We start from the raw sequence: 26,094 nt of genomic DNA, 5'->3' as shown, positions 1-26,094 counted from the left end.
GCCAGGCGGGGCCCTGGCGTCCAGGTCACGTGCCGCTACTGGCCGGCACACGCGCACGCGCAGAGTGGGGGATGTCGGGCTGGGCCGGGGATGGCCGAGGAGGAGGGTGCCGGGCCCGGCTCCTGTCAGCGGGCGCGAGCGGCCATGGAGCCGGCGCGGGTGAGTCGCCGCCCCTCCCCCCGAGGGGCCGGGCCGGGCCGCTGAGTGGCCGAGCGCCCCGCGCCGGGCCTGCGCTACGGGGCCGGTTACCGCCTGTGGGTGCTGGGCGAGCCCCGCCCCCCTTGCCGCGGCCGCCGTTCCTGGCCCCGCGCCCAGCCCCCGCCTTGGCACGCGGGTCCAGGGGGAGCGTTGGCGGCGCGCGCTGGGGCTCGAACGGCGGGACCCGCTGCTCCCGCGCGCGGGCAACGAACGGGCCGCGTCGCCGGGCGCGGAGCGCGAGTCTCCGGGCAGGGTCAGGTGTCGGGCCGGGCCGGGCCTCGGGATCCAGGCGGGAGCAGCCTGGTACGAGAGACCTGGTGTAATGTCCGTGATTTCAGCCGCGCCCGGTGCTTCAGGCTGGGTCGGCCTCGCGCGCTCGCCTGCGCCCCATGGGGGGGGGGGCAGGACTCTTCTCCCAGGTGGCCTTGTTGGGGGGGTTTCACCTTCGCCCCCAGCTAGGGGGACCAGGTGTCCCGATTTTATAGGGACAGTCCCGATTTTGGGGGGAGGCTTTTTCTTATATAGGTGCCTATTACCCCCACCCCGTCCCGATTTTTCACACTTGCTGTCTGGTCACCCTATCCCCAGCGAGTGGGTGCGGGCCACTTGCCAGGACGGTGTGGCTAGGTCTCAGTCCGGGGCAGTGGCGCACCTCCGTCTCTCCTGTTCTCTGTGTTGGCCTGTCATTAGCTGTATGACTTTGATTTGGGGTGCATTGATCAAGTGGAAAGCCTCCATTTAAATCAATATTTTTTTGAATAACTGAAGTACAAATGGAAAAGTTTATTTTCGAAAGAAAGGCAGGTTCTCACTGGTTGATAACATGCTTTAATGGTCTTCACTTTCAACTAAGTTACACTAGATTTGTTACATCTTTTTGCACCTACGAGGGCACACTATAATTGTACACTTATTTAAGCTATGATATAGCTTAGTATTTCCAGAGTCTTATTTGTTGTACATTTTTAGTATATTAAAAAATGGTGAATGATATATTGCTTATTTACCAGACAATTAACTTTTCCCTCATGGTTTGTGTCAAACTGAAGTAGAAGGGTAACTGGAATTTAAATACACAAAAATCATATAAAATTTATTTTTTATTTAAAAAAAACCAACCTTAAATATTTGGATACATAAATTTCTCATCAAAACGTGTTTCACATTTACAACTAAATGATTTATTAAACAGAGGGATTAACTGTAGTCAGTGAACTAAACCGATTATTTCAGGCCAGTCTGCAAAAACTTTCAAATATGCTTAAGTGAAAGTGAGTGGAGCTTAAGTTCCCTCTTGCCTAAGGCTATGGGAGAGTGTCTCCTGCCAACATAGCACCGCCCACAGTGGTGTTTCCGTCATTGTAACATATGTCGGTCCGAGGGGGGAGTTTTTCACACCCCTGAGCAACGTAAATTTTACTGACCGAAGGTTTTTTTCCTCAAAAAGCATTTTATCAATAAAATCCGATTTAAATTTAAAAAATCCGTTTTTTTTTTAAATCATTGATTTTTATCCACCCTGGCCCTGAAAAGCGGAAGTAGGGCATTGTCTACACAATGCAGCTTTTAGCAACAAGGCTGACACAGCCTTGTCGCTAAAAGTCAGCATGTGTAAATGCTCTTTTTCGGTACTTTGTCAGCACTTTTGCTGACAAAATACCTCCAGCCCCGCAAGCGGCATTAGCTTTGTTGGCAGGAGAGCACTCCTGCCAACAAAATCACGTTCACGCTGCCACTTGCGTAGGCAAAACTTTTGTCTTTCGCGGGGCTTTTTAAAAGTACCTTTGAAAGACAAATTTTGTCAGTGTTGACAAGCCCATGTAGACAGCCCTTTATCACCAGAAGCCCGCTCCCGCGATAAAGCTACCACTGCTCGTTTGGGGTGTTGTTGTTTTTTATCGTTTTATCGCTGGGAGAACTCTCCCCTTGTGCTAAAGCGTGTCTACACTGCCCACATCACAGCGTGGCTGTGCTGTAACATGGGCAGTGTAGACATACCCATAGAAAGTAAAAATGCCTTGGGAACAAAGCTGAAGCGGAATGAGTCTCTTTTTATTGTTCTACCTGATTGAATTGTAACAAAGCAAACAGCATACCAGGAGAAAAGTAAATTAGACTTTTACAGTTCTTTGATGACTTAATCTGCAATGTTAACACAGACTTTTAAAATGAGTTTTATGTTGATTGTGCCCCTTTAAAGAATGAACATAAAGAAAACAAGGTAATTAAAAGAAAACATCCTTTGCTTGGTGAAAGTAGAGAACTTTAAAAAGCTCTGAACTGGGAGTGAATGCAAAGGAAAATTACAAGCACAAGAAAAACCTGCTTAGGAGTTGGCTCAACCTTTTTTCCCCTGGGAGGTACTACTGTTCTAAATTTAGATCCTATTCTAAGCTGCTTCTGTGCTTCAGACCAGTGGTCCTCGAACTTTTTTTTTTTTGCATGGGGTCCCTAAAACCATCTGTTTCTTGTGACAACCCACCAAAAGGCTCTAAAGGATTATAGTAATTGCAAGAAATTGCACTGGGGTGTGGTGTGGTTGGACATCTCCTTTCTGTGTTCCACCTTCTACCAGCACTTAGGAGTACAGTACAGGCATCATCACTTCAAGAGATTGTGTGAGCAGTTATGCATCCTCTTAAAAGTGCTCCTTCTCTAGCTGAGGGCTGGTAAGTGGTGAAGACTGAGGAGCCCCATTGCATGGGTTGGAGTGGTAGGGAAGTAAGCAGCATATGGGAGCGAACTCTGAATCCTACCTATGCCTGGGGGAATTCTGCACCAAAAAATTAAATATTCTGCACATAATATTTTAAAATAATAACAATATAATCACACCAGTTTCAATTATGTTGGTAATTTATTTCAAAATACCTGTCAGCAAGTACATTTGTAACAATACAGACAATGAAAAAGATTCAGGAAATGTTTTTTGTCAAATAGATTCCTTATTAGGCATATAAATACAGAACTTTGAGTAATTCATTTAAACTGCAATACATAACCGTATTTGCTGCCCCTCAGAAGCAATGCAAAGACTTGAGGGAGCCAGGGGTAACGGAGGAGCTGAGGGAGAGGGAAGGAGCCTGGGAGTGAGCCTGGATGGTTGTTGGGTGTGGGTGGGAGAAGTATGGAACAGGTTATTTTGGGGGGCAGGGAGGGATTGTTAGGGAGCCTCCCCCATGCAGACCCTGGCTGACCCATAGCCTCTCCCATTCAGTCAGGCATATCTGTCCCTGTACCCCCTTGTGTCCTTGCATCCCCTCCCATCTGTCCCCATGTGTCCCTGTGCTTTCTCCCCATCCCCATGTGTCTCTGTGCCCCCACTCAGCCCCTCCTTCCCCCATGTGTCCCTCCACCCCTCCCCCATGTCTCTGTGCCCTCACTCAGCCATCCCCCTGTCCCCATGTGGTCCAGCGCCTCCACTCTCATTCAGCCCCTGCCCCCGTATCTCTACCCAGCCCCACACTGTCTCCTCCCGTCCATGTCCCCTATCTCCTGACCTAGCCCCACAGGCATGATGCTGCCAGGCAGGCAACCTCTTCTCTTCCCTATTGGCAGTTCTAGTGCCACAGCAGCCCCTGTTGGGCAAAAGGTGTAACTGCAGCAACGTTTCCGCAGAAGTTACTTTCTGCGGAGGAAAAAAAATTACACATGGCACATTAATTATGCGTGCATGCAGTGATGCAGAATTTCCCCAGGAGTAATCTTACGCTGAGAGATTGTATAGCTTTAATACACTGTTGTGTGACCCAGCTGGTATTCCGTCCCAACTCACTTCGGGTCATACCTCATGGAGTGAGAATTCCTGCTTTAGACTGTCAATAAATATGTTCTTTGTCAACACAAAAAGTATTTTTCATCCTGAGCAGGCTTATTTTAATAAACCTGTATGGCTGAGAAAGGTGGCTGTAAAGTATGACTTTACCAGTTTTTTCATAGTTACTTTTCAGAGCAATGTCTTAATTAATGGACCTGCTCTCTGTGTATGTTCATTGTTGTTTCTGCTTAATTGTCTATTGTATTTACTACTTTTTACTCCTATTAGCCCTGCAGAGCCAATAGAGCTCTGAAAGAGTTATCTCTGGATTCTGTTGCAGTTTTCACATCAACAAAATTAATTGAGTTGAAACTGCAGAATCTTTATTGAGGAGTGTGCTAGGGAGAGCTGAGTTTGACTTTCAGACTAAGTTTGCAGATCTAGCTATTGGTGTTGAATTGGGATTTCTTGTAGTGGCTTGGTTAGTCAATGATTTCTTTGGTGACTACATCTCTTGCTCCAGAATCTAACATTTATTTTAAAAATAAAATCTTTAGCCTTTAGTAGCTGTGAAAGTAATCTTCAAATGTAAACCAGTGTATAGTTAAGTCTGCCTGATCAGAAACTGTTATAAGGGAAGTCTGAATTGTCCCTATTCATTTAAAGGGAGATTTAACTCTGAAGCCTAAAAACTTAAATGTCATCATAGTTAACTATTTCACTTTGATCAAAGCATGTAATAAGTAAAGGGACATTCTTATGAGGCTCTAACCAATCTGAGTGGCATTCCACTTTAGCATCTTTAGTGGGTGGAATTTTGGTTATGAGAAGATTTTCAGAAAGTGTCACCATTTATTTATCTGTTCTCTCCCCCCCCCCCCTCCCCCCCCATTCAACATCCAGTTGGCATTTAGGAAACAATTCTGTTTGCAAATTTAGGCAATTTGATACAAAAATCAGTGAGACAATGCCATTTTTAGAGTCAGTTTTTGGAGTAGAACCAGGCTTTAACATTCATGTAAGTTCTGCCATGTACTAGTTGAGTTTGTCTTGTCAGCAGTTTGCAGCAGTGTCCTCCCTGTGTCATTGCCTGTTTACATTTACACATTTTTATCTTCTGATATGGCTTTGAACTAACAAATCCCAGTGTTACCCACCTCTCCTTTTCCTGCCTTTACATGGCTTAGTCCTCGTTGCACCAAAATAATAAATGTAATAGACTATATATTTTCTCACAAGGGTCTCGACTACTCGGGTAAAAAAAGCTACAATATGACCAGCTAACACAAATTCAGAGGTCTTAGTCTGCATCTACATGTGTGTTACTAGGGCTTTTCAGTCACGTTAAACTAAAATGATTGAAAGAGGTACCCTTTTTGCTTTTATGGACAAGTCCCTAAAGACCTCAGACCTGGAGAAGTGGATAATGCAGGGAATTAGGGAGAAAGTTACTTGTAGACCAACTGGTTCAGATCAGTCCCAAACGGGTATTAGCCGAAAGCTACCAAAGGTGGCTCCTGAGTGACCCCTATGGAATGATTTGGTTGTCTCAGTTAAATTCCTAATGAACATGTGGCCAAATTTAAACAAACAAAAATTAAAAAGCCCTTGCCATTATAAGTGGAACTCTTGTAGTTGGTCTTAGCAGAGAGACCAAGGCCAGATCTACAGTAAAGACTTCTGCTGGCATAGCTATAATTGGTCAGAGCTGTGACCCCTGACAACACAGATGTGTTGGCAGACACTCCTAGTGTAGATGCAGTTATACCATCAAAACTGTGTTTTTATTGGTACAGCTTGTTTTGTTTAGGGGGGTGTTTTTACTATACTGGTACAAGTTGCCGCTCTGCCAGTAAAGCTGTGTCCACAGTAGGAATATTTTGCCTATATAGTTTATAGGTATTCCTGTACTGGTAATGTGCTTCCTGTGTAGACGTAACCTAAGACTAAAGACATGGAGACTGAACTACATTTTCACCTCTAGAAATGAGGCGTGGTGGTGTGCGTGGAAGTCTGCAGTACTGCTACTCCGGTTGTTAATTAGATGTTTTAGGTACAGGTCATCAAAACCCACTTTCTGATGGGTGATGTCATGTTCACTTACTAACTTACCATAGGGGACCTCATCTCCAAAAGTTAGGAAGATTCCTAATCTTTCACCATTGTCATGTTAAATAGGTACAAAAAGGTAAAAGGCAATGGGATGCAAAGTAACCCCTTTGCAGTTCCCTCACCCTACTGTTGTTTGTGTAGCCCAGTGGGAGAACACTGAGGTGACATTCTGAGGTCTGGGTTCTGGCCTGCTGGGTGACCTTGTTTCCCCATCTGTAAAATGGGGATAATAACGATGCTTATCTCCTTTTTAAAGTGCTTTAAGATCTACTGATGAGAAAAGCTTTCTAGAAGAGTTGGGTGGTGTTAGAACAGCTGTAGGGATTTACAGGCATAGGCAACAAAGGTGCAAACCAAAGCTTATATTTCTCCCTAATCCTCAAGGACTATATCCCTGGCAATAAAGTTAAACTGAAAAGTAGCCTGGCAATAAAGTTTAACTCAGGGGTGGGCAAACTACGGCTCAAGGGACTGTCCTGCCTGGCCCCTGAGCTCCTGGCCCGGGAGGCTCGCCCCCGGCCCCTCCCCTGTTGTCCCCCCTCCCCCGCAGCCTTAGCTCACTTGCTCTGCCGCCGGCACAGTGCTCTCGGCGGGGCTGTGAGCTCCTGGGGCAGCGCAGCTGCAGAGCCCGGCCTGACCCGGTCTCTGTGCTGCGTCGTGGTGGCGGTGGCAGCAGCGTGGCTCGGCTCCAGCCGGGCAGCGCGGCTGTAGTGCCGTCAGCCACCAATGCTCCAGACAGTGCGGTAAGGGGGCACAGAGCAGGGGAGGTTGGATAGAGGGCAGGGGAGTTCGGGGTGGTGGTCGGGGGGAAACAGGGTGAATGGGGGCAGGGGTCCCCGGGGGCAGTCGGGGGACAGGGAGAAGGGGTGGTTGGATGGGGCAGGGGTCCCGGGGGGGCCATCAGGAGTGAGAGGAGGGGTTGGATGGGGCGTCGGGAGTCTGGGGGCAGTCAGGGGACAGGGAGCGGGGGGGTGTTGATGGGGCAGGGGTCCCAGAGGGGCCGTCAGGGAACGGGGGAGGGTTGGATGGGGCAGGAGTCCCGGGGGCGGGAGGGCAGATGGGAGGTGGGGGCTGGGTCATGACCCCCTCCCCTAACGGGCCCTCCATACAATTTACGAAACCTGATGCTGCCCTCAGGCCAAAAAGTTTGCCCGCCCCTGGTTTAACTGAAAAGTAGCCTAGGTACTTCTGAGCACTATTGGAGGAAGTGGCAGGTTACTTATAAAGTACTGCTGCAGGCAGATATTTATCACAAAGACTTCAAAGGAAACTCTCCTCTTGCCATGAGGCCCGGCTTTGGTAATAACAAGTGCTTGAGAGACAGGTGGCATGCTTTTTGGTTAAACTTAACAAGGGTGAGGTGGCTAAAGTATAGTTCCACACTGCTCCTTACCTCATGAATTCAGCTGCTTTGCAGGCAGCAATTTGTGGCCTATATAAATTTGGCTCTTTGTTTACATTTTTTTCAATAGAAAATGAGGATTGAAATGACTGGACCACAGACTGCTACTGATGGTGCATTTGTGTTAAGCTGCCTAAGGCCTTGTCTACACACAGTTTTATTCCAGTTTAATTATTTCAGGAAGGGGTATAATTTTTCTACTAAAATAGTTAAATTGGTATAACCCTAGTTATGGATGCAGTTGTATCTATTATAGCTTATTCCCCTTCTTTATAGGAATAGCTACGCTGGTATAAGGCACCTCTATGCAGATTTAACTAAATTGACCTACTGACACTATACCAGGATAGTTAAAGCCGTTCAGCCCCCTGGTATAGATGTAGTTATCCTGGTATTAAAGTACTTACATAGTAGTATGATACTTACCTCCTTTGTAAAGTGCTTTGAGATTTACTAATGCAAAGTGCTTATGTAAGAGCTAGATATTAGTATTTCTGTACAGGAAGGGGAGTAAACTATTGTATAACTGCATCCACAGTAGGGCTTTTACTGGTATAACTACTGTAAAAAATCACACCCCTAACCAAAAATAATTACACTGGTGAAACTTTTAAATGTAAATCAGGTTCAGATCAGTTGTTGGCTGTGGTTATTTAGGGTTTCCCATGCATCCTGCCTACCACACACAGGTTGGCAGTGACTGCACTTATGGAAATGACCCCATATGCTCATGCCTTCTGATGGAGAATGCAAAGCAGAGTAGGCTTTAAATATCTCCTTTTAGAAGTCTGAGCTATATTTAACTATTCTGGAACTGAATGAAATTCCCAAACAATATATCCTAAGATCAGATGTTAAAGAAAGGGAAAAAATTGTATTAAAACCAAACACAAATAATGTATTTGGGTCTAAGACTCCCTAGCTTTTCTCAGGTAGGTCACAAAACTTTGAAATTGCAGATATTTAGAACTCTCTGTAGATAATACTTGTATTAAGAACTCACTTGTTGTCCCAGTTCTTCTCTGACCTTTAACAGGACAATATGTGTGCCTAGGATTGATTGATTGTACTTCTGGAGTCAGCTCTTTTATACTTACTTGGCTATGCTATAATACCAGGTATGCAGACATTAATGACTTAAATTATCTTACCATTTTGACAAGCCACATTTGAATTTATGGCTTGGTTAAGTGGGATAACTTCTCCCCTCCCATCCCCAAATCGATTGTATGTTCAGGTTGCATTCAGAATTTTATAGAATGCTGTTTCTCTGTGTAATCAGGTTGTGTGGGTTTTTATTTCCCATCCCTTAATGCATCTCACACTTACCAAAAAGATCTTTCAAAATTGTACACTCAGCATTGATTCGGATTCCTTCCCACCCATCCCATTATATTTTTGTGACGTTCTGCCTTTGGATAAAACCATGTAGGTTGCTAATTGACATCTGTCCAACTGCTTACTTTCCCTGAGTTAAGTTGTTATAATGTAGACAGTTCTTTAGAGATTATGCCCATATTTTCTATAGTTTGTGATCTATAATTTCTACTCCATAGCAAATGTGTTCTTTACAGATAAGGTTTGGTCTGTTACAGGGTCATGTAAAATATGACTCTGAATAGTCAAGATGACTTGTAATAGCAAGTTTAAAAAAAACACAAACTTTCACTGATTTGTTTTGTATCAACAATTGTCAAAATTACTAATGTGGAGTGTAGGAACCTTAACTTCTGAATTTACTAACTTCCACTTACATTTTCAGCTTTCACATGGCACTAAATATGCTACTTTGTTTTAAAAGTGATTTCGGTATATAACTTTTTGCATTTAATCAACAAAAAAGTTTCCTGCTTTTTTTACCCTTCCTTGTGTCAGTTAGCTGAACCATGTATAAATCTTTCAGTTCTTTGAGAGCTGTAATGCAGCCACTGAAACCACTTGTACATGTATCGTTCTAGTCCACTGAATTTTTATGGAATTGCTTGAAGACTTTGTGCATGCAAAGGACTTATATACATGAATTAAAAAAAAGCGGGGTTCTGTGCAGCTTTGTTCATGTTCTCCTTTACCTTCTTGATGTAGGAGAGGACAACACTCGTATGAAGAAAGAAAGAGCAGTATGATGGATTCAGAAGATCTTGTCATAACAAGTTCAAAGCAAGATATTGCTCATCACATTGTAAAAGTTAGCTCAGGTAAACATTACTTTTGTGGATATTGTGCAGCCTTCACCAATATAGCAATCACCTTTCCCATCCAGAAGGTCCTCTTTCGACAACAACTGTATGGAGTGAGATTAAGGGAGGCAGTATATCAGTTACAGAAAGATGGAATCCGAAACCTGTACCGTGGACTCCTCCCTCCATTAATGCAGAAAACTACAACTCTTGCCCTGATGTTTGGCTTGTACGAGGATTTCTCCTCCCTGCTCCAGAGGCACACAAACGCACCTGAACTTGTGACTTGCAGTGTGGCAGCAGTGCTTGCAGGAACATCAGAAGCTCTTCTTACACCTTTTGAGCGGGTCCAGACTTTGCTTCAGGACTACAAACATCATGACAGATTTACAAACACTTACCAGGCTTTCAGGGTGCTAAAAGACTATGGAATTAAAGAATATTATCGGGGTTTGGTACCTATTCTGATCCGAAATGGACCGAGTAATGTACTCTTTTTTGGCCTGCGAGGACCCATCAAGCAGTGTCTTCCCGAAGCAACTTCTTATAGTGCTCATTTGGTCAATGACTTTATCTGTGGAGGGCTGTTGGGTGCCATGTTGGGATTCTTGTTTTTTCCAATTAATGTTGTAAAAGCTCGCATGCAGTCTCAAATTGGTGGGGAATTTCAGTCTTTTCCAAAAGTTTTCATGAAGATTTGGCTGGAACGTGATAGAAAACTGACACATCTTTTCAGAGGAGCCCATCTGAATTACCATCGCTCTATTATATCCTGGGGCATAATCAATGCAACATATGAATTCTTGCTTAAGTTATTATGAAAAATGTTACCTTCTATGAAGTCTCTCTGCTCAGTTGGGTATTGGCACATTGAGGTCACTTATTTCCTAGGATCAAATTTGTCATAATCGGACCTGTTCATGAATAACACTGAAATTTGGAGAGTTTAATTGCAAAATGGTGGTTACATTTCAGTAGGGAGAGAAGTAATTTTTACCAGTGCCTGCTTAGTCTGAAAGTTAATTACATTCAATCTTATTAATTGTCTTCAATCTTTATGGGGTGAAAGTTGGCATTGTGTTTAGATCTTAATTTAAGAAAAAATGGTTTGCTCAAAAGTGCTCTCTTTATTAAAGTATTTAGATGCTGGAAGGTGAATTCAGCCATACCTGAATAAACTAATTGAAACTTACTTTCTATTTAAATGTTGGCTTTGGCCTAGAAACTTACTCCAGGTCACCCTCAACCTTTCTTAACACTCCTGGTGATCAAAACTATGCTTGATTGTGCACTTTGTGGAATATGAAAGTGAGGGAGGCTGACAAAAGCTATTTAGTTTCCCTACTTGGTAAACTTGGGAGGTCTGATGTACCTGATGCAGTTGTTGTAAGAGTATTCTGAACTCCCATAATGTTTCAGGTTTCCCAGGTATCTTTACTGTTTGAAACCAGACTGCCAACTTTGAATGAGGATGGTGTTACTTCTCAACTAAGCCTACATGAATGGTTTTTGCTGGTCTCCTAATATGAATGCCATCTGGTCAAGAAACATAAGGTAGCTACTAAGGCTATGTCTACAATGCACTTTTTTAACTGTTTTTTACTGACAAAAAGCACTGGTGTGGATAGTGCTTTGTCGGCGGGAGACAAAGCTACTGCCCCTCGTTGGAGGTGGTTTTATTTTGCCAGCAGGAGAGCTCTCTCCTGCTGGCAAAGAGTGGCTACACTGGGGACCTTACAGCGGCACAGCTATGGTGCTGTAAGGTACGCAGTGTAGACATAGCCTACATTTTCAACTTCAGCATAAGCTGATCGAGTGCAAAGTAGAGGTATGTGTACGTATGTGAAAAAGGAGTAACAGGCAGTTGGGTTTGGGTGGGGGGGGGGGGCGGGGGAAATGAAACAAATGTTATCTAAAAAGCTTTAAAGTGTCCTTCATGTTACAATATCACCTATTTGTGAACGTGGAATATTTTATTTTGTCTTTTGTGCTGTTTAGTTTCTGTTGCAAACAGGCATGGCGCCAGAAAGAAGACGTGGTTTCTGCAACATTAACACGTACAGAAGTAGTATGAAAACTGATGGGAGTCAAAGTACTTTGTAGACAGCTTTTGTTGTATTAAGGTAATTTATGTCCTTTTGCAACTATTTTTACTTGCTTCATGTGAGGTTGTAGCATAACTGATCACTTCAGTCAGTATTGTTAGCTGAAGCTTGCTCCACCCTTCCTTGTATGCCTTGTTCAGGGTATATCAGTGTAGTGGAAAAGGCACTCCGATACTACGGCGAGGAGGACCATATAAGCGCTGGGCTTGGGGGTTTCTCTGTGATCATTTAATCATGTTGATAAACACTCTCATAAATATTAAACAGAAGTAATGTTGTACTTGGTATTCAGGTGGATGTGCTTTAAGGCCTTGGAGAAGAGAAGAGAGGGCAGGAACACAAGTGTGATTACCAAACTAGTGGTCTTCATATAAAAAATGACTTTGTATATTTTTATGCAAGAAGGATTCATAAAGTATTTTCATATTTTGTGGTGAACATGAAAGCTTTCAGAAATTGTTTTGGATGGTTTTTTTCTTAATTTTAGAGTGAACATTACTTTTTTATGTATCCTTAAATTTTCAAATGCTTATGGTTTTTACTTTCTTACTTTATTTCAGTTGTCCACTTGACAACCCCCTAAATAATTACTCCCAAACAGTATGCCCTATTTCTTTATAATCTATAGCTCTATACTACTAAGCTTCACAGTCAAAGATGGCCAAACACAAATAAAGCACATTGATATTTTGAATGTTGTGATTATATGGATTTAAATATACTGTCTGTTGAATGTTTTACTGGTGAAATCTGACTTTACCAGTGTATTGTTTTTGTAACCTTTCCTTGATGGAATAAAACAAAAGTAAATCTGTTTCCCTAGCCTTCGTTTTTTGTAGCACATATTTTTTCCTAACAGTGTGTTACTGGCACTTGAAAAAAGAACATAAGTTGGAGCAAACAAAGCAAGTGTTGGCAATTATAGTTCAACAAAACAGAACGTTTATTGTGGCTTGGCCTCATGCTGGTTTGCTACTATACACCACTTCACAAGGGAAGAGCCAAGAGCTTCTTCCAACTCCACTTTCAACTTTTAGGTCATGATGATCAGGAGTTTAGAGGACATCAGGCATGGCTAAATGCCTCTTAACAGAATTATACAACTTGGTTATATTCTGTGTACAGGAGAGCTGTCAGTGAAGTTAATGGGAATGCAAAAGATGAGATATCTTGGGTTTAATAAAGATTTGATAGTATCTGAAATTATATTCCAATGACTTGATGAGGATTAGTGGATGGACTGAAGTCTGTAGGCAAAGCTTAATGATAACAGTGTATCAAGTTGGGGACAGGTAGGTGGTGGTAGAATGCAACAAATTAGTATGAAAATAGTCTGGACTGACAAATGAGTTGGAGGAACATGTACTGTGCAGTTTAGTAAACAGGGATGGGTACCAAGTATCAGTAAGACAGTGTTAAAATGGACAAAAACTAATTGGATGTAGGTGTGGGAGTGGTGGGAAAGAACTATTGAGTTCAGGGTGTGTGCAAACACAAGTATGGTCCCTGCTCCTAAGGAGTTCAGTCTAGTTACTACAGAGGCTAGATTGTGCTAGGAATAAGTGTTTGTGTCAAATGACCCAAAACAGAAGCCTGGATTAAGATGCACTGATGGGAATGGGAGAAGAGAATCCTTAGACTTTAAGTTGCATTTTCAGAGATGTGCCAAAGCAGGGAAGTCCAGACTCCTGTTAGGCTAGCTGGAATCAAAATGAAGTAGGAAGATCAGTAAAAGCAAGAGAGTACCAAGCTCTTGGTGTACTGACTCAGACATAGCCTCCTATTACATGGGGTATTATAAAACATACCGATAGACACAAATTGGCATTGTGGAATACTGTTACAAAATATCTCTGCTTAAGTTTTATTAAGCTAACGTTTAAATTATTACCCCCATCTTGGTGAACAACTTAAATGTTTATACCTATTCTTGGTATTAATCTGAATAAATGTGGGCAGGTTTTTTTTGGTTGCCTTTTCTGGGGTTACATGCATTTCATGGCAAGACTCAAATACATAATTTCCTAATTGCCAGTATTGTATGATATGTAGATTGATGTACCAATCTCTTGCACCAGGTGAGTCAATCTAATAAAAGTGGAGATACAGTAATGTAGGTTGCTCTTTTGTACCAGATGCTCCATCTGTGATCTCCAGAGCCTTCTCTAGACTTATTGGGCAAAGGCAAAAGCTGTGATAGCAGCTTAGCAAATACTGACAGTGCAAAAAGGTTCTTTTTCACCCCTCAAAAGGGATGTAATAATTAATTTCATTAAGATTCAAGTTGAAGCAGTGGCTAGGACTGGAAGCAAATAGTTCTGCACTGCACGATGTGGTTCTGTTAGAAGTATGGAATAGAACTTAACATTTAGAAAAAATGCACCCTGTCACCTTTCAAAAAATGCACTGAATTGCTTTATTAAATGTTTAATTTATTTTGCAAGCAAGAGAAACTGTTCACAAACAGTACAAGTTACTGAATAGGAGCAAGTACAGTATATTCAGAACAGCTCTGCTACTTGGTATGTATTGTATTAAAAGTCTACCCCCTCTGACTATGAAACCTTGAGTATTTCAAAATATTCTACACACACAACTTACTCTTGTATTAAAAAAAGACTTTTACAGGTGGTGGGAGACCCTGTTGAATACCAACGTCATTGTAGCAGAGAATGCACCTTTGCCTAAGATCATGCTTTCCCCCCCTTCCAACAAAGCAATCAAGTTATAAGGGGGAGAAAAAAGACAGGCATTTTTCTTTCTATCATAATCTTAGAAACTAGCATTTGTTTTTAGTTTCCATGTGGCAAATGTATTTGTTGCATTATGAAGAGCCTGAATTTCACAGAGCTCTGTTTAGCAGAGACTTCAGTTTTGCTTTGCAATACCTAAACTTCTTTCTGTACTGGCATTTGTGGCATCCTTAAGGAACAGGGTTTGCACTCCTCCTATAAATACAATATTGTAGGATCAATGAAAAAAATGTTAGTTTTCACTAGTACATTTTCCATGTAAACAGTTAGAATCTTGTCTAGGAGATTTCAGATTAACAAAGCAAGCCAAGTTTTGGGCTTTAATCCTTTAGTGTATTTCTAGATATATTTTGCTTTTCCCCTTTCTCCCCACCCCCAAAATAGAGACATGCCACCTCGATCTTTTCACTGAGCTACAAACTTTTTTAAAGTAAATTTCATTTTTACTCAGTTACCTCTTCCCTTACCCAATTCCTTTTCCCTTGCCAAAAATGTTGACAGTGCTCTGGTGATTTAAATCTGACCTCTAGTGGAATATGTGAAAACTGCACTTCACTTCAACAATATGGTCACTGGACAAATACAAGAGTTACCGGCTTCAAACACACTAGTCGTGGTTTTCATAAACACTTCTAAAAAGTAAACATTCCTATGGAGAGCTGCTTCTGCTTATCAGTCATGCTGAAGGTGGAAGAATCACACTTTACTACAGTAACTAATGAATATGAACCATGCATTTAGAAAGCATATTGCACACTTCACAGTCCAGCTAAGATCACTAACTCTCAGAAATACTTTACAATTTAGCAATAGGTTTAGTACTTGAGGGGTATAAAATATACCAATACAAAAAGATGATAAAAATTATTGGTATAAACCACTACCGTAATTTTGGGTTTATCTATTTAACCCACTTTGCTCCTTATATAGTATTGGGATGGAAGATGGTTAGTCTTTCAGAATTTAATGCAAAACAAGTGTAAAACTTTTCTGCTACCTAGAAAAAAAATTCCAAAGCTTACCCCAAGTCACTTTGTTAATTCCATAAGGCAAGATAATGTGAATTAGAAAGATGAAAGTGGTGAGAATAATTTTTGGAGCTATAACTGCAAGGCATCTAACTACTCAGTTATGCATCACTGAACAAAGTGTTTAACTATACTGAAGTAAAATCTATTCCCTTTCACTGAAAACTTCCAGCTATTATTGAAAGTAGTTAAATAATCACAACCTAAAATAATCATCTCATTCTAATTCAACTTATTGCAAAATGTAATCAGAAAAGTTAGGCAACATTCTTACAGCATACATGGACGGAATTGGTCTTAATATAAAAATGTATCTTCCTACAACACACTATACATACACTACAAAGCACCACAAAACATGATCAAAACCCCAAAACAGGGCAACCTCTATCATCAGCCTTGCGCTTTTCAGTGGTCTCGCTTCAAAGTGATGAGCTGTTTTAGACGGTCACTCCAGGTGCTGTGCATTTTAAATAGTAGCTATGTGATATGTCATCTATTTAACACAATAACAATTCTCTATTTATCCAGAAAAGTTATTGTCAAATGTTTCAGAGCAATAACCTTTTCAAAAAGAAGCATGTCATGAGGTAGAATTAAAAAAAACAATACTCAGTGCATATTGACAGGCATAGATTTAAAAAAAAAATGCAAAACGAGCATTTCATTTCAAGGAATTCCGATAGTCTTAATAGAAATTACAAAAAGCTGCAATTACTGCAGGGTGCTTTTCTGCATTTCAAATTAATACACCTGTGCAAACAGTCCTTTAGAGCAATTCAAAAGGATTTGCCATTGATCGTTTTAGCAAATCATTTAGCAAGCCAAGGAGTAGCAGACTGGGATGTTCTGAGAAGAGAGAGTCCCTGGGAGGAACTTTTCCTTATCAAGTGGGCCATAGAAAGAAAAGCTGGAGAATTAGGGTCCTACATAATTCTGTAGGGGTATATTATTCCTAATTGGTATGAGAGTTGCATATGTGCATGCTGGCTGAGAAAATACTCTTCATTCTGGTTTTTAAAATTAACTTAGTACTAAAAGGCTACACAAACTTAACCCAATTTGCCATCCTTTGGTCTGTGAGCTGTAAATCTTCCACTACAGTTCATTTCAAGAGCACAATTTATATCTAGTTCTGCCACCCAAACAGAGATAACAGCAAATTCCTGTTCTTCTGTAAACTTTTTTTTTAAATATAAAGTCTAATCATCTAAAAGCTCTTTCCAAATTAGACAGACATTCTCCAGATGAGCTTTTACTACTTTGAAGATCAGAAGCTTGCATCCTAGTCATGCAGAGTAGTACATTGGGTATTTAATGTAATTTGTAGTCCCTTACATCAGATAAGGAAAATATCTTGTAAGCAGAGTCACCCCCATTCAACAAATCCAAATTGACTGAGAATTGGATTTGCCGACTATTAACAGTACAAAATAGATACATAACAAAGGTGGGTGAAGACTGAAGGAAGGGATTTTTAATTTCAATAATTTGCATTTTGGACAAGTCATTTTGTAGGACGACTAACAAACTGGCATGTAGGAGCATGCTTCCTACTACAGCAACTCAATCCCCTTTATTTTTCTTTGAGAAAAACAAGTAAACTTATTTAGCTTGATCATTCTGCTTTATGCTGAAAATGGTTTATTTCTAATGCAGATGCCTGAGGGGTGTCAACGTGAATGATTTTGCTCACACAGCCTAGTACATTTCAGTTTTAAAACAATCTTTGATCTCTTACTTGTACATCTCCCATCACTGCTGTTCGGAGCTCCTGGCGGTAGCTCCAGTGATAAAGAGCGAGCCCATGTAGTACCTAGTTTTCACTTCAATGATGCACTGAATCCAAGGCATGTCCTTTCATTTTGGGCATAAGTAGCTGTGTACATTAGTTGCTGTAAGACGAAGAGATACTTTGTGTACATTAGTTGCTGTAAAACCCTATACTTTGCTTCATTAACTTAAAGTATGACTAGGTTAAGAGACACTACCTCCTCAATACACAAGGCTAGTATACAGAAAGAGTTCTACAGGTAGTCATTTAATACAGGAGAAACGGTGGGTAGGGAAGGATTAATCAACTCAGGCTTATTGTGTGTGGAAATAGGGAATTTTGTTTCTCAATTGCTGCATGTTCAGTCACTCAAACTCAATCCTCAAACATTTAGTTGCTATGGAGTTAAATATAATTTCAAACAGGAGATGACGCAGGAATAGATTAACCTTCTTCCAAAAGTAACGACAATCCAATGTTCATGCAAACACCCTCAGTAATGAAAAGCCAGCAAAAAGCAGCAGGGTTCCTAAATCAATTTCTCCAAAACTTTCTCTTGAGGCACCAGATGCTCAAAGTGAGGTAACATTAAAGTGAGTTCCATTGATACATTCTGATACACACGCGCACACACAGGGCGTGACTCATGGAGCGATCCAGTCTATTGGCAGACTTCCAGATCTTCAACTACTGGACCTGATCAGCCTGGACCCATAGTGCCTTCCGCAGACTGTTTTTTGTTCAAGAGTAAATCTACATTAAGTATATTTTATTTAAAATCCCTTCAGATACCACTGAGGACCAAAATCTAAATTCTTTCCAGCAAAATTTTCTGACTTCACTGGGTCCAAGTCAGGACAAGTCCCCAGGAGCGTTTCACTTATTAAAGCCTGACGGATAAGCTAAGTACAGTTTAGGCTAGGAAGCATTTCTGGCAATGTCTAGTGTAAAGTCCCATTGCAGTATATTTAAACTGACTGTGGGTTTTAAAAAAAGCTTTTTAACCTAGTGAGTACCGTAGCTGAGCAAGTGTCCCCATGTAGAAAAGTTTGCTTTGTACTTTCTTTTCACTCCAAGCGAGTGACGAGTAGGAAGCCATGTTCATCTCCTCCTTAATGAGTCTGTGAAGTCTGAAGAAGTTTCATTCCTCGTTTCATGCAACAGGTATTCCAAATTTTAAATATGATTAAATTCATTTGCTTTCCACCCATACTATGAAATTATACATATATCCACTTGCACACTGTTGAGTTTTGAGCCCCTAGAGGACTATTTTTTTTCTGCAGATAAAAATGATACTCAGAACATTATGTTCTTGTGATTACCACTGAAGCAACTGTATGTTCAGAAGGGTAAACGGTACTGAGGAGAAGTGAAACTGATTAGTTGTATCTGTGTATTCTTCTTGCTACTGAAAAATCCAGTTGAATCCAGATAATTATATATTTAGCCTGTATAAACTGTTTTCTGTTCCATACTGACAATGTAATCTGAAGGACTGTTTAATTTGGCAGAATGACAGCAGATGGCCTGCAGGCTAATTCTTTTGCAAAGGCGCTGGCTAAGATCTGGGCATGTTACAAAAGGGTATTTTATTATGCAGCTCAGCCTTGATAACACAAAGGGAAACTTCGAGGGTAGCATTTCTTAAGTTTCAAAACAAAATGTGATTAAGATTTTTTTATTAATGTGGAAAGCTTCCTACAATAAGGGCAGCAATTAGAAACCTTAGTGTCTGGAGCACACCTTACTCCGCCAGGGGCATTTTTAACTTGTCATTTTATGTCAAAACATTCCAAACAACTCCTTTGCAATGATCAACTCCGGCTTCCCTGCTCAATATGGCAATGTCTTCCTAGTGAATTCACTGAGGAAATGCATCTCTACCCTGACCTTTTACCATCTTGCAATAAACACAACATATGCACATTAAGGAAAACAAGCTAAGAGATTTAACTATAGCAAAACATTACAGAAAGGTGACAACATTTTTCTAGTCACTCATTATATGGTGAAAGGAAAGTGTTTTTCTTCTTTGTGGCTAAACTAAGCTAGTATGCAGGAGAACAGCTCCATTACTTAATTGTTGTAGAGAAAAGTTACAGCAATAGGAGGATGTCAGGAAGTCCAGCTCCTTCATGGCAAGGAAAGATCGTACCAGCAGGAGATGTGTGGGCATTGTTTGGTGTAACAATTTCCTCAGCCCTAGCGAGACATCTTGCAGATAGTCCACCCTAAGTCACGCTGAAAGACCAGCAAGTGCTACTGTGAAACCAACCAGAAAGACTGAAAATCAGTGACACTGAATCATCAGAAGCAGAGGTTTGCATGGAAGGCTGAAAACAGAATGCACAGAGCCTGACTTGTAGTGTCAGAACACATACAGTGCTGGACTGAGTACTCATTTCATTGCTATGTTCACAGACCATAGTAATTATGATCTTGTCCACATGTACAAGATTTTTTTTTAAAAGAACACACTTCAACCAAACTGAAGTAATTATAAAAACAAACATCTGTGAAGTTCCTGTTGATGCAAGATGTGCCTAGAACTTTGGCTGATATAAAGAAACACGTCCACTAAGGCACCCTGAGGCAATCTGACAGTGTGTTGGAGAAAACTTGGTCGTCAGTACCACATCGTTGTGTGAATACAGAGAGCGGATTTCCTGCAAGGGACCGGCTTCTTTGGGCAAACAGTCGACAAGTTCACTGCACTGTGTGTCAAATCCCAACAAGCGGATCCCGTAGCCATGTGGGGAGGAAATCATTCGACCATCAGGGCTGAAACAAAGTTCTTTGATGTAACCCCGGCCTACATTGGCTTCTTCAATGCAGTGAGTCAATCGGAGAGAACAACGAGGTGAGACAGGGCGCACCGGGGCTCCTTCTTGGAATTCGTACACACAGGTCCACTAGACGGGGGAGAGAGGAAAGTTATATTTATCCACATACACGAAGAACAACCCAGTTATTCATTCACCCCCCACGTAGGTGAAGTGAGTTAGACATCGGCACTAAAGCCAACACTTTACTTCTCTCTCCTTGGATACCACTTACTGCTGTGAGCTATTTAAAACAGAACAGCCCTTAGGCCATTTCCCCGCTTTAAACTGAATAGGTAAAATTGACACAGGATTTCTCTCAGTGCAGAAGCAGAGATGTCGTTGCTAAAATAAATCATTCAAAATACAAGATCTGATTTAACTGGAGGAAGTAAAATGCAGGGCTGCTGTAGAGAAGAGAAGATGCGTCTACTGCAGCATAGGAAACGCTCAAGGAAATAGAGGCTCAACTGGAACTGTGATGCAGTGACTCATGATTAGACACTGGAATTTCTGCACTGTTTGAACCGCAACACAAATTGGAAAAACACTTAGAAGAAAAGAGAGAAAGCTTTTGTAGGAAGATCACTGCCAGTATGTCGATATGTACATTAGTCCCAGCCAACACTAATCCAAATGGTGGCAATCTAGAACTGTATCCTAGGAAAAGGCAAACTACTGCTGAACAAGAGAGAAAACCACTCTGGCACTTTGCGGTTAAAGTTAGGGAGAGGACAAGGTCGTACTTTTTGTATTTGTTGGGCTACTAAACAGGTCACTGCAATTCACATTTAAGGTACTGATTCTGAAAAGACATGCCCATGTGACCTTATTCACATGAGCAATCTCACTGAACTCAAACGGCACTACTTGTGGTTAAAGTGAAGCATGTACTTACATTTTTGCAGGATTGGGGTTTAAATTGTGGATATAAATCAGATATTAATGCAAAACACTGAAAATTTTACCAGTGCTCTGAAATCACCTCTACTCAAATGCAATTTTGTAGCGCACAACATAAAAGTCTTTAAATTTAGAATGTGAATTTCACTTTTTGCAACAATTCATTGAAGTGCTGTAAGGAAAACACAATGCAAGGTGCTAGCTTTAGAGATGCCAATATTTGTAAAAAAAAACTATATAGCACCTTATTATATCTTAATCTGGCAAAGTTTTGTATCCTACTCATGAAACTGTGATGAAAAGGTTATGCTTTAACAGAAGGTCAGAGCTCGGTCTCCCTCTGAAAACGACGAGAAGGATACTCTATTCATTATCCTCAAGACTAATCTACTGAAGCACCCACAAGACTATTCACAAAGGAAGCTGGTTGTACCCTTGTAGAGGATGTAGAAGCTGCCTTTAGTTATTCAGCAAACAGGTAAGAGGAACAATTCACTATACTGAACTGACCCGAGTCATGAATCTGTCCATGCAGTCTCATATGGGTTGTATCATTACCAACTTCTTTTGTAACTAAGCTACCTGCTGCATCATCAAACCCTTTTGGAAAAGCCTTTCCATCCTTTATGCTTATCCAATAAACATCCATTTATTTTGGATGTTTCTTTGCCCCTATATAGATAGGGGAAGGCAATCCTGTATCTAGGCACCTCTGACTGCATTGTAAAGGAGCTCACTCTTGAAGTACTAATGCTTGTCCCTTATGGGCAGCTCTGTATCCTGCTTGTCCTGACTAGCCAGCAGTAGAGAATTTTAATTTGCAGCATAAGCACCTAAGGGTGGTGAGGGTTTTTTTTCTTAAGCTTATGACAAGTTGGAGTTTACACCACTGGGACTTAAGCTTGGACGAATGTTCATGATTTCCAACTGCCATGTAATGAGATGTGTGGAGCGAAGCTGGGAAAGCAACCTGTAACAATTTTTTGATGAAAGTCATAATGTGTGGATCCGAGTCCAGTTCTTTATGTAAATGTCCACAGGAAAGAATGAGGCAGCTCTGGGTCCTAGTTAGAAACTGGTTTCTTGCAAAAGTTACAATAAGGCCACTCACATTGAATAAGCCAAGGAAACTCAGTTATCTGCGTTTTCAGAAGTACTTTTTAGTGTGAAGTAACACAATGTAGCTTACAATGGTTTGTCAATTCATAGACTAGTCATTATCCATCTCAGTGTAAGTCTGCCAAGCTTCCAGTAATTACTTTGCAAGACACTTGCAGAACGTGAACGGTGCTTTGGTACGGAACAAAGCCATTCCAATGCAAAACGTGTCAGATGGAGCTAAACAATGCTGGTTTATCACTGGCAAGTGTTATTAAAAATAAGCCTTTTTTGTTCTTAGAAAGTGACCTGAATATATGCCGTCGGTCTCCTAGCACACTACTCAGGCAAGCTGCAGCCCAACCCTGCAATAGCAAGGAGATTTCAGGGACAATTTTATTTTCACCATTTCAAAGCTGGAGAAGGTTGCTAGCGGATGGAATCCGTGGCTCACAAACGATAGCTCTGCATGTTCTGCACTGGATGCATTTCTGTGTTTAGCTATCAGGCTCAACACAGGGGTAACTGGATAAAAGTTTAATGGCCTGTGATATACTGCAGATCAGACAAGATTATCTAATGCTCCCTTTCTGGCCCTAAACTCTATGATGGTATTTTTACACCAAGATGCTAATTTCTACCACCAAAGTCTCTCCAGAAGGGTATTCATTGATCCACTGATATTCTGCTAAGGAGCCAGCCGTGTAACATCAGATTTCTTAGAGCAGTGCACACAAGCCTCTCTCTTATAAGCAGATAATTAAGATCTCTTGATAACCTCCAACAGGCATATACTCTGATATTTAGGAACTGCTGTTGTCGAGCACTTAGGACATCCAACAAATTTTCTACTGGTAAGGAATCACATTTGCTACAGACTGTTGGCTTAGTCAGGTATTACGAATACAAAGCTGTATCACGTATATAAACACCCCACACTGTTATGAACACTCCTTAAGGTTTTAATGTCCGCACAATTATTCAGATCAATGGTGCAATCCGAAGCCTCTCAGGATCTTTAGACAAGCAGGAGTGGTTTTCTCCACCAAAAGCCTGAAGGCAAAACCTGCATTTAAAAACAAATCTTGTCATCCTGGTCTGTGGTGTTGAGTTCCTGGTGTCCTGCATGAAGCACACCTGTAATGTCTGTCAGTGATTCAACTTGCTAGCACATGCTTCTTCCCTGCAAAGTATCAGGAATGACAAGAAGAGGTGATATGCTATGATCTGACTTAACACTTGATAATTCTGGGTATGCACCATTGCGCTGTTTGCTCTCTCACGCAAGGGCAGCACATTTTTTCCTGGCTCCAAGTGTTTTCACAGTTCACCTTTGCCTGTCTTTAAGTAGCTCAGTTGAAGCCCTTTGGGGCTCTCAGGTGCAGCTTTTGTTTACCTATTGCACATCATGGCAGGCTACTCATACGGATGATAGCACAGCCTGAAGTCCTTGTTACCCTGAGAAACTGTACACTCTTTCTTCCAGATTGTCAGAGTGAGAAATTCTCAGCTCAAACTCCTCTTTCTTGATCGTGACCTTACTGGTCACATTCAGACTGAAATGCAGGCTGCCTACCCAATCACTGCGCTCACCTGCATGCCAGGCGACAAATGGAATGGGACAAACATTCCAACTGAAAATCTCCTGGAGACAGGCATGCTATGGTGGTCAGGAAAAGCAAGTGATTCCCCATATTACTATTAGCGTCCTATCATTCCTAAAGATACCAATGCAAAGGTTAAGAAAATGGCATAAATTGAATACCAACTAGTCACCCTATTGCTAATTCAATCCAAAACAGTGTATTGCAACCAAAAAAAAGTCAATCCACTGTCAATCATGGAGATGCAAAATCCATGTTCACCTGCAATTAAGGAATTTGATATGCAGTTCTAGGATTTGACACTTCTTATTCTAAGTGCTAAGTTTTTAAGTACGTGCCATGTTTTTTGTTTGTTTGTTTTACCTCCTGGTCATCTGTATTACTTGAGCACCGAAGAAGAGTAGCCCATCCTTTGGGATGGAGCTGCAGCGATGTAATGCAATTACCACGGTCCCTTTCTCCAGGAACTTCTGGTGTTAAAACCTCAAGACTATTTCGTGGAGATCCACCTAGGAGAGAGATACCAACCACAAGTCACACAGTATCACTACATAACAGTTCCCATCTCTTTTCACTATTGACCAACTCTACATAGCAAAACACAATCAAATGAAAAATACATTTTTGAAACTTACATCACACTGTAAGAGATTAAGTGCTTTAACACAAAATTTAACCACCCTAAGTAGTATTTATACCAGTTCCACAGATACATAATTTCTGCCTCAGTTTACTTAACTTGCTGAAGGGTACAATTAGTCAGTGGCAGAGCAGCAAGAGAACACCAGTCCTGATTCTGCTCTGACAACGTATCTTTTAAGAAGTCTGTGTGAACCCAGCTCAAATGACATTAATATGCAAAGATAGAGGATATCACACATATGGTCAGCTTTTCATTGTCATTGCAAGATATTTTTAAAGAGCACAGTTCCAAAGTAACACTAAAATGGGCATTGGAAGGAGTGACTTCCTGTATCAACCTTGCTGAGTTCACAAGTAAACAATGTTTATATTATTGCGAGCCGTGCAAACTCACCCTGGGATCTGAATCTCAAGCTGGGTTCTTTCCTTTTTGTTGCTCACCACTAAAAGCTTCTGCAGGCAGATTCTGCCCTCACATTTAGGTACTCCTATAACCAACCCTCACATCACCATAACATCTGAGCACTGCACAGTCATTAGTGACTTTATCCTCAACGCTATCCCTATTTTACAGGTGAACTGATATATGGAAAGACAATGGAACAAATTATTAAACAATCCATTCGTAAACACCTAGAGGATAACAGGATAATAAGTAACAGCTAATATGGATTTGTCAAAAACAAATCATGCCAAACCAACCTAATTTCCTTTCACAATAGGGTAACTGGCCTACTAGATAGGGATAAGCAGCAGATGTGGTAGATCTTGATTTCAGCAAGGCTTTTGATACCGTCCCACATGACATTTTAATAAGCAAACTAGGGAAATGTGGTCTAGATGAATTTATTATAAGGTGCATGCATAACTGTTTGAAAGACCATACTCAACGCAAGCCATTGATAACTGCTCTGTCAAGTTGGGGGGTAACTCTATAATGGGATTCCAGAGAGGTCAGTCCTAGGCCTGGTACTATTCAACATTTTCATGAATGACTTGAATAATGGAGTGGAGAGTATGCTTATAAAATTTGCAGATAACACCGAGCTGGAAGGGGTTGTAAGCACTTCGGAGGACAGGATTGGAATTCAAAATGACCGTGACAAATTCGAGAATTGGTCTGAAAGCAACAACATGAAATTCAGTGAAGTAAAAAAATCCTACATTTAGGGGGGGAAAAAAATCAAATGCGTGAATACAAAAAGTGGAATAACTGGCTAGATGGCAGATACAGTTGTGAAAAAGGCGACTATCATTCTGGGGTGCAACAGGAGTTTTGTAAGACACAGGAGAGGATTGTCCCACTCTACTTGGCACTGGGGAGGCCTCACTGCGTCCAATTCTAGTTCCCACCCGTTAGGAAACATATGGACAAAGTGGAGATAGTTCATAGGAGAGCAACAAAAAATGATCAAAGGCTTAGAAAACCTGAGGAAAGGGTAAAAAACAGGGCATGTTTAGTCATCAGTCAAGGAGACTGAAGGGTGACCTGATAACACTCTTCAAACATGTTAAGGGCTGTTATAGAGAAGAAGTTCTCCATGTCCACTGAAGGTAGGACAAGAAGTACTGGGCTTAGCCTGCAGCAAAGATAATTTAGGTTAGATACAGTATTAGGAGAAACTTTCTAATTAAGGATAGTTAAGCACTGGCATAGGTACCAAGGGAAGCTGTGGAATCCCCATCATGGGAGCTTTTAAGAGCAGGTTGGACAAA

The 26,094-nt window shown here is 41.3% G+C and overlaps 2 protein-coding genes across 4 annotated transcripts in view; one reads left to right on the top strand and one right to left on the bottom strand.

Annotated features, from left to right (window-relative positions):
- Positions 1-12,567, top strand: SLC25A51 (solute carrier family 25 member 51). 3 transcript variants are annotated; one of them, XR_010588723.1, is made up of 3 exons: positions 1-159; positions 9,552-11,200; positions 11,645-12,567. XR_010588723.1 is itself a non-coding variant. In XM_065549765.1 (2 exons), the coding sequence occupies exon 2, from the start codon at positions 9,589-9,591 to the stop codon at positions 10,465-10,467; it is 879 nt and encodes a 292-aa protein (XP_065405837.1). In that variant the 5' UTR covers positions 184-501; positions 9,552-9,588; the 3' UTR covers positions 10,468-12,567. The 3 variants fall into 3 exon arrangements, 2 of the variants coding, with proteins under 2 accessions (XP_065405837.1, XP_065405838.1); XM_065549765.1 differs by lacking the exon at positions 1-159 and adding an exon at positions 184-501 and having other exon boundaries at positions 9,552-12,567; XM_065549766.1 differs by lacking the exon at positions 1-159 and adding an exon at positions 7,108-8,587 and having other exon boundaries at positions 9,552-12,567.
- Positions 12,568-14,162: 1,595 nt separating this feature from the next.
- DCAF10 (DDB1 and CUL4 associated factor 10) overlaps positions 14,163-26,094 on the bottom strand; it is a 29,241-nt gene continuing 17,309 nt past the window's right edge. The window contains exons 6-7 of the mRNA XM_005309190.4: positions 24,100-24,245; positions 14,163-20,221 (exon numbers count right to left, since the gene is read on the bottom strand). Coding sequence (XP_005309247.2) covers positions 19,853-20,221; positions 24,100-24,245 — 515 coding nt within the window. The 3' untranslated portion in view covers positions 14,163-19,852. The remainder of the gene's footprint in view (positions 20,222-24,099; positions 24,246-26,094) is intronic.

Source organism: Chrysemys picta, chromosome 6, assembly GCF_011386835.1.
Source record: "Chrysemys picta bellii isolate R12L10 chromosome 6, ASM1138683v2, whole genome shotgun sequence".
Lineage (NCBI taxonomy): Eukaryota > Metazoa > Chordata > Testudines > Emydidae > Chrysemys > Chrysemys picta.
This window is presented reverse-complemented; position numbering and strand designations above follow the sequence as displayed.

Excerpts from the sequence above, each read along its gene's own strand:
- SLC25A51 (XM_065549765.1), top strand. The coding sequence starts at position 9,589 with ATGATGGATTCAGAAGATCTTGTCATAACAAGTTCAAAGCAAGATATT.